General features: G+C 46.1%; 1 protein-coding gene across 2 annotated transcripts; it reads right to left on the bottom strand.

Annotated features, from left to right (window-relative positions):
* Positions 1 to 1736: 1736 nt before the first annotated feature.
* Positions 1737 to 5592, bottom strand: S100z (S100 calcium binding protein Z). Of its 2 annotated transcripts, none has more exons than XM_076927198.1 (3): positions 5438 to 5592; positions 4955 to 5154; positions 1737 to 3495 (listed from the first exon to the last, which is right to left on the bottom strand). In XM_076927198.1, the coding sequence occupies exons 2-3, from the start codon at positions 5093 to 5095 to the stop codon at positions 3337 to 3339; spliced, it is 300 nt and encodes a 99-aa protein (XP_076783313.1). In that variant the 5' UTR covers positions 5096 to 5154; positions 5438 to 5592; the 3' UTR covers positions 1737 to 3336. The 2 variants fall into 2 exon arrangements, with proteins under 2 accessions (XP_076783313.1, XP_076783314.1); XM_076927199.1 differs by having other exon boundaries at positions 4955 to 5188; positions 5438 to 5583.
* Between the last annotated feature and the right edge of the window lie 2917 nt (positions 5593 to 8509).

Consider the following 8509-nt stretch of genomic DNA (forward strand, 5'->3'; position numbering starts at 1 on the left):
TCTTAAACGCTGAGCCATCTCCCAGCCCCTTAAGTGAGTTTTGACACTGGCTGAAAGTCCAATTGAGTGCTGATGCCTAGGCCTTACTGAAATAAAGTGGAATATTGGGGCAGGGTGCTGGGGCACATCATCCATCCATCTGTCTGTCTATCTATCTGTCTGTCTATCATCTATCTATATATCTACCTATCTATCATCTCTCTGCCATCTATTTGCTTTTTGCTTTGATTTTTGAAACAACAACAAAGAAAATGATTCTCCTGCCTCAGCCTCCCTTATATGTGTGAGCCTTATATGGCCTTATATGTGTGAGCCACCATGCCTGGCTCAAAGATCTATATTTCAAAGTAGTATGAAAGAACTCTACACCTCTGCTGCAAAGATTTAAATCTTCTAAGAAGGCCATTTAAAAATAAATTTCAAATAGCACCTGTGACCTAACTCTCTTGCCCGCCTATACCCTAGACCCTTGGATACCCTAGAACTTGCACACTCTCAAACCATCCCTGCTAATCCAAGCCCACTGCCTTCTCTGTGTTTCTCGTTCTTTAACCACACTCCCATGATTTCCATATCAAACGCTTGGTGCACACACATCTCTGCCTCTGGGAAGCCTTTCTTGACCCAGTCCTTAGTGTTCTAGCACAGCCTTTCAAATCCAGATAAACCAGACCGTTGTCCCCTATAAACCGCTCTGTGTAATAACCTCAGCAAACAATGAGCAGCAGCAGACACCCATTCAGAGACAGCTTGTGATTGTGTTTGAACTTCAAGTTTATTTAAAAAAAAAAAAAAAAAAAAAAAGACAAGTGCCCCTAGACATAGGCACTAAGTAATTTTGCCTCCCACAAAATTAGATTTGTGTAGCCGACCAAAGAGTTGGGGCATAGGAAAGAAAAAGAAGGCTTGTTTACTTGAGAGGGACTTTTGTACACTGTGCAATTCTTACTTATTCGGAATCTAACTTGAGACATAAATTGCTTTTCCCTACTTTTGATTGATTTTCAGAAACACCATGACATGAACATCGTTTTCCCATTTTCTCCGCTGTTTGGAGAACATCCTTCCAAGAATAGAGCAGCGAGCGAACGCTTGGGTTTACTTTTCATGTTTCAGTGAGCTACCTCAGAACATGTAAAGTTCAGATCAAATTGAAATGGAAAAGGTAGAGGGTCTGAGAGTTCTCAGGCCTTCGTGGACACACACACACACACACAAACAACCTCCACTGTATGAAGTGTTTGTTTTCAATTTTTTAAAAAGAAAAAAAAAAAAACAAAGACAAGAAAAGACAAGAACCTATGCACAGCCACATGCATGTTCAAGTCCGTTTACTTCCTTGTATCCTTTTGAAAGGCAGAGGTAAGTGAATTGCAGGGTACAGATTTCTTCTCTGGAGTCCTTTGCCATCCTGTTAAAATCTTCCCAAACTCTCACTTAGAACTGGTTTGAAAGAGGCTAAACCAAAACATGGCAGGTCTTCGATCTAGAACGTCAGTGGCTGGCAAGTTCCTTCATGGATTTTATTACAGAAATACGTATTGAGCGCCTACTTGTGCTCCAGAGACTGAGACCATTCCCTAATCCAAATTCTCCTCCTCAACAACACTGAGCTCATGATGACCTGCACCTGATGGGTCTAACCATCCATCCTGCCTTCTCCTCCTCCTCCTCCTCCTCCTCCTCCTCCTCCTCCTCCTCCTCCTCCTCCTCCTCCTCCTCCTCTTCTTCTTCTCTGTCTCTCTCTCTCTCTCTCTCTCTCTCTCTCTCTCTCTCTCTCTCTCTCTCTCTCTCTCTCTCTCTCTCTCTCTCTCTCTCTCAGCTTCCTTCGCTAGCTCCCAAGGTGCCAGGCTCTCCTGGCTCTCCTCCTGTCTCCTTGTGAGGGGAGAGCTGTGTCCAACACAGACAGCCCCTTCCTCAGACATTGTTCTCCACCGCCCTTCAGGGCCAGGAGGGAGCTTCACTTCAAGCCTCATGGGGATAAACCAATGGAAAGGAACGGAAAGAAGCAACAGGTGGAAGGCAGAAGGCATAAAGCCTCTAACAGAGTCAGCAAAACATTCCCGACATTCCTAGCAGCCTTCAGCTTCCCTTAGTCCAGCTTGCCTGCCTCCCCGCCCCCGCCCCAAGCTGTACAACGTATTAGGAAATAAAGTATTTTAGTTGGTCCCGTACACCCTTGCATAAGCAGAGTTCCGTTGTGTGGAGAAAAGACAGACTGTATATCAGGCCAACAACAATCTGCCCTGTGACACTTCCCAGAGCCTGCCAGTCTCTCCTCCCAAACACTTCAGCTGTATGCCTTCACCTCCATCCCTGAATCCTGGTTTGAGCCACCAGGGTCCTCCCCCAGTACCTAGCATCATCACTTTAAAGTACTATTTCCTTTCTTTAAATTCTCCCAATTATCTGCCACAGTTTGGAGTCCCAGGAGCTGACTTTTAGTCAAGGATTCTTGTGCTAGTCACTTATTTTCCGCATAGCAAGCAAGTTGGAGCAGTGTAGTGAGAGTAGGAAGGCCAGAGGGAAGGAAGCAATCCCCAGGCTTGATGCTATATAACCCAAGGGGAAGCTCTGGGACCTGGTATCCAGTATAAAACAGTCAGTCCTGGTGGGGCATGGAAGGGTATTTACCCACTCCCAAGATTTGCTCTATTCAGCTCTTATCGTTTGAACATGTAGGCCTGAATCTATCCACCCCACTCTAACTCACTGAGAAAAGCACACACACACACACACACACACCTCCTGAGACAGGGTTTCTCTGTGTAGGCCTGGCTGTCCTAGAATTCACTATGTAGACCAGGCTGGCTTCGAACTCACAGAGATCTGCCTGCCTCTGCCTCCCAAGCACTGAGATTAAAGGTGTGCGCCATACCACAGAGCTCCAGGCTTCTCTTTACCAGCCTTTCTGCTGGTAAAGAAGCCTCTCAGCTCCTGCCATTTGAAACACATTTAATAACCTATGGGGAGGGCCTAGTAATAATCTCTTTAGTAAGGAAGAAATAGCAAGACACAATTTAAGAATAAGATCTTAGAAATTCACCAAATTAAAATTTTCTCTTTAAAGAAGCTAAATTTGTGGGTGTTCTCTATTTGATTAAAAATCATAACATTTTTTTAATAATATGGGAAAATTTTAAAGAGGGCCTAAGACCTGGAATAAATAATTCTGTGAAGTCAGTATGTCAAGGTTAACATAACTTGTTGTTAGTAAGTGTACATACATAACATATATAAGTGGTATCACTGTGTCTATTAACAGGAAGGATATAGACCCACAGGAGGTACAGACTTTGAATCTGGTTCTGCCTTTTGCTACCTTACTAGTCATCTTTATTTGCCTTTCTTCTTCAGTTGCTCTACAAAGTAATCATTACAAGCAACCGTCAGAGCTGCCACCATGACCACAAACTCATTAAAATCCACTTCGTTGTCCTTATTGGCGTCCAGATCCTGCATTATCTTATCCACCAACTGGGGATCCTTTTGGCACTAAAAAGAAAAAGAAAGTTTCTAACTTGGAGGCCTGGAGGGTCATGACAACTGAAGTCACATCTTCCTTCTGTTTGCATGCAACTTTTCATTCTCCTAAAGACATTCCCCAAAGTCTATTTACAAGAAGATCCCAGCCAGCCTAGAGTCTTAACCCCTGCCTCAGGTCCACAGAAACCAGCTCCGACCCAAAGGGCCAGATATGCAAAGAAAACAGTCGCAGATTCAAGTGAATTATGGTTGCTGGAAGTGCATTCACTGGAGACCACAGGCAGAGGACTAGGACACTGAGAGACACAGGCAGAAGACCAAGATACTGAGAGACACAGGCAGATGACCAGGACACTGAGAGACACAGGCAGAAGACCAGGACACTGAGAGACACAGGCAGAAGACCAGGACACTGAGAGACACAGGCAGAAGACCAGGACACTGAGAGACACAGGCAGAGGACCAGGACACTGAGAGACACAGGCAGAAGACCAGGACACTGAGAGACACAGACAGAAGACCAGGACACTGAGAGACACAGGCAGAGGACCAGGACACTGAGAGACACAGGCAGAAGACCAGGACACTGAGAGACACAGGCAGAGGACCAGGACACTGAGAGACACAGACAGAAGACCAGGACACTGAGAGACACAGGCAGAGGACCAGGACACTGAGAGACACAGACAGAAGACCAGGACACTGAGAGACACAGGCAGAGGACCAAGACACCAGAGGATAGTTGAGCAACATATAAACAGAGGCTTCAAAGTCAAAGGGGACAATGAGTGGCCCTATCGTCTACCTTTGGAACATTTGCTTTGGAACAATCATGCAACATTTCAGAATTCCCTAATTTATCCCATGGGAAGAATAGTCTTCACCCACATGCTATGAAGATGCTTTAACGCATTTGAAGGTGCTTAGTACCAAGTTTGCTGGATAAGGCCAGTACAAGTTCTGGACACCTGGATAAATCTGAATTTCACACTAAACAACGTGCATTTCTTTACTAAGTGTGTCCCAAGTATTATATGGGGTACAAACTATTTTATCTCACAACCACACTTAGCACAGTGTCTGAAACACACAAAAAGACAAACCCAGGAGCCATTTTCCTTACCGCTATGGTTAGGTTCTCCCAGTGTTGACAATTTACATTGAAGTGTTTTTTGTTTTTTGTTTTTTTTAAATCCAACATTCGATATTCTGGTGCAACAATAAAAGATACAGCTAGTTTTACCCAGTGCTATCTTTACAATTAATAATAGCTAGCTATACCTGGAGCCTTAGACAGTGGAAAGGAAAATGGCTCCCGCCAGTGTATGCAGAAAAGATGGATCTCCGGGATTTACTTCCCCAGCTCTTAGGGTCCTGAAGCAAATGATGGACAGAATGTTCATAACACCTGTCCCCAAAACCATCCCCCATCTATGCAGCAGCAGATGAGGCAGAAAGACGGACTCACTGTGAGGAACTCTGTGAGCTCTCGCTGTAACAGCATCTTCAGCTCCCCCTTGTTGAGTTTGAACCTGTCCCCCTCCTTGCAAGAGTACCGATGGAAAATGCGAATCATGGTGTCCATGGCCATCTCCAGCTGGGTGGGCATGCTGGCAGTAGAGTGGATTACTCTTGGAGCAGGACCCCAAACCAAGGGGAAGGCACTCGCTCAAAGAAAGCAGATGGGGACACGTCAACTCTTCTGTGAAAATACACAAGTGACAGTTCTTAAACTGTAATGATGGTCCACTAAGGTGTTCCGCCCATTCGAGAGCAAGTTGTAAACAAGAGTGTTGCAGGTTTTTTTCCCCCTCTAATTCCCACTCCTCTGATCCGTGTGCCTCCAGCAATTCATAGTTTTACAACCAAACAGGCCCAGAGTCATATTAGAATACTGAATTGAAAAATAAATGAATAAAGCAAAAGAAAAGGAAAATTCCTTATGTCCTACCTGTCCGGTGGGATGCGGCTGTCTACGGTGTTCACAGTCGCCCTCTGAGCACAGATCCCTGGGTTTCCACCTGGTACACCTGTTCCCAACAAATGACAATTATCAGAGACAAGTGATCCAACTGGGGACGCCTCTGAGTCTGTTTTTAATCAGCAGAATGAACAGGTGTGCGCTGCTGCCCCAAGGGCCATGGAGGAAGGTGAGTGTGTGCTGCGTCTTAGAGAAGAGGGCAGAGTGGGAAGGGAAAGCCCCCTCTGCTCCTGTGGGAACGTGGGTAGAAATACAGCTTGTTGCTAGGAGGTTGATAACTAGGATGGAGTCTAAAAATAAAGGAGCAAAGAAGAAACACTGTTGCAAATCTAGCCATTCCTCAGCAACTGCGCTCACAAGGTCAAGGGAGCAGACTCTGAACAGAGTTACGCTGACCCAATGGCATGCTCACCTTCAGAAATAAAAAAAACAGTGGGGGCTGCTTGGGAAGATGTCCTGTGGTCAAGAATCCATGTAGCTGAGACTGGGAGCCCCTGTCTGTTACCCCAGCTCCTCAAAATTTGAAGTAGGAAGATCGTAAGTTTGAGGCCAACCTGGGGTATAGTGAGTTCCAGACTGGCTTGTGTTAAAGGGAGACCTGGTATTAAAAGACATAAAAGAAGAACAAAATGAGAGAGAGAGAGAGAGAGAGAGAGAGAGAGAGAGAGAGAGAGAGAGAGAGGCAGAGACAGAGAGGCAGAGACAGAGAGGCAGAGACAGAGAGAGAACATGTGTGTGCACCTGTGTACGTGTATGTGTGTATGCGCACATATGTGTTCACACTTTCAGTCTTGTGTCTGCCCAATGACTCACTAAGGGCTCAGCTAGTACCTGGACCACATATTGGGTGACAAGGCAGAACAAGATAGTTGAGCGTAAGTCTTCCTGGTTTATGTGGTTACCACCAATTTCAGGCTTATCACGTGTAGGGATGCATTACCTAGTGTCTGTGGAGGAGAGAAAAGCTATGTATGTAGGAATGTGCAGGAGGATTCTCAAGTAAGAAACACTTTAAGGAGGGGGTGGAGGGCTTGAGCTGGGTGCCTAACACCCACAGGAGTGGTGGCCGGAAGAACCTTATCTGGAAGCAAATCCTGCGGTTACTTCTCCTGGGCCGTGTTAGATGAACACTGGTGCCTTCTTTAGGTTCAGGTCTCCTGCTAAGACTGTCCCCAAGACTTTGCGGCCACTTTCCCTCGATTTTGAATGCTCTCTTACTCTCCCTCCAGCTCTGAAATACTGCTCCTGGAGCATTCTTGGGCACTTCTATAATCTCTTTAGCCCAGGCGTCTGCTAAGCATCAGGATGGTCTGTCTGTCCAACTTCTTTCTACCTGGACCCCTTTTTGATGAAGAGTCCCGTAAGCTTTTCAAATTCAGTCAGCATCAGACTGAAGCACCTTCCCTTGTCCCACCTCGTGCTCCTCTTGCATCATCTCGGTCACCCACTGCCACTTTCCACACCAGCTCCTGTAGCCGTTTAAATGTCCAGTCCTCACCACCTTCAGACCTCGAGGCAGTCAGCGCTTACTGTCCATGTTCCTGCAGTCGGGTCCCCATTCTTCACAGTTAATCACAAGGGAATCATCACCCACTCATCCCGGCACTAACCGCTCTGTCCCTGCCTGCATACAGAGAGAAAGGTTGGTCTCTCTTGCCTTGACTGTGTCCCACCTACTCATTGATGACTGAAGGCAAATATCGCCTCTTCCAGTGACTTGGCTGCATCCCCCCCCAACTCCTCACTCCTCTCAGGGGAACCTCCTCTCTTTTAGCATAGTGCTTTGGGGACATCCCTGTAATCACTACCACACATTCTCCACACTTGGAATGAGTACTTTTGATTCCAGGCTCCGCCATGCCTGGTCAATCTTTGTATTTTACACTACTTAGCACAAAATTAGGCACATGGAAGTGCTCAGACCCCCGTGCTGGCAGCCACCTGTGTGATCCATAACTGTAATCCCCCACTCTTGGGAAGTTGAGACAGGAGGATGGCAAATCCAAGGTCATCCTGAGCCACATGGTGAATTTAAGACAAGCCTGGGCTATAAAATACTTATTTTAGAAGAGGGGTTAGAAAGAGAGAAAGAGTGAGAAAGAGGGAGGGAGAAGATTGGAGGAGGGAAAGGAAGAGTGGAAGAGAGAAAGGGAGTGAGGGAAAGGGGAGAGAGGGAGGGAGAGAGGGGGAGGGGAAGGAGAGAGAGAATCAGCTAGCTATGATACATAGACAATGAACTTACGAAGGGGTTTGTGGGGTCTTCCAAGAAACTGGGCTTTATTTAGCTTATTTGTCCAAATAATTAACTGTCTTTATTCTGCATTAAAACTTTGCTCATCAAAGGGAGAGGGGGTTATTTCGCTGAAATACCGTTTGACTTTGGCACTACAGGTACACAAAAGTAGGTAAATTGTATGGAGCACATGACTCTCAGCAACACTGTGTTCACATTGTATCCATAGGATTCTTTATTTGGAAAATTCAAATGACAGGTAAAACTTATAACAGAAAAGAGAGCAAAGGTTGAAATGCTTTGGTTGGATTTAAGAGCTAAGGGTTTGGCTTCTCCATGTTGGAGTTCCAAAGCCAGGCAGACTCTTGTTTCTAAGGCCCTGAGATCTAAAGATTTCCTTTGGTGTGTGCTGCCCCTTAGTGTCAGATTCTGGAACTGCATCTGAGCGCCTGCTCACGGAATATGCTCTTAGATTTGAGCCCAAAAAACATGTGACCCTAAGCAGGGGCTTATAAACCAGCCCTGGCCTGAGATCTCCAGAAAACATTCAGAAACAAAGGTAACACCAAGGGTGTAGCAAGGCTCTGTCACCCTGTGGACACAGACACACTGGTGACAAACGCTCACCAGTCCTGGGCCCTTTGCTTGTTATCCAGTGTGTCCTCTTTTCATCTAAGCATGACTCTGGACTCTCAGAGCTAAAACGCCCAAGTCTGCATCCGAGTCAGTGTCCAAAGATGGGGGAAGTGGGAGGGAGTGAAGAAGTTTAAAAGAAAGACGACTAGGTGTTTGGGGGTGGGGGGTGGAGG

Source organism: Arvicanthis niloticus, chromosome 29 (assembly GCF_011762505.2).
Source record: "Arvicanthis niloticus isolate mArvNil1 chromosome 29, mArvNil1.pat.X, whole genome shotgun sequence".
NCBI lineage: Eukaryota > Metazoa > Chordata > Mammalia > Rodentia > Muridae > Arvicanthis > Arvicanthis niloticus.

Bases quoted from the DNA above. Each gene is read 5' to 3' on its own strand.
- S100z (XM_076927198.1), bottom strand. From the start codon at position 5,095: ATGCCCACCCAGCTGGAGATGGCCATGGACACCATGATTCGCATTTTC. The intron at 3,496-4,954 runs GTGAGTCCGTCT...TTTTCTTTTTAG, and splicing joins AGCTCACAGAGTTCCTCACA to TGCCAAAAGGATCCCCAGTT.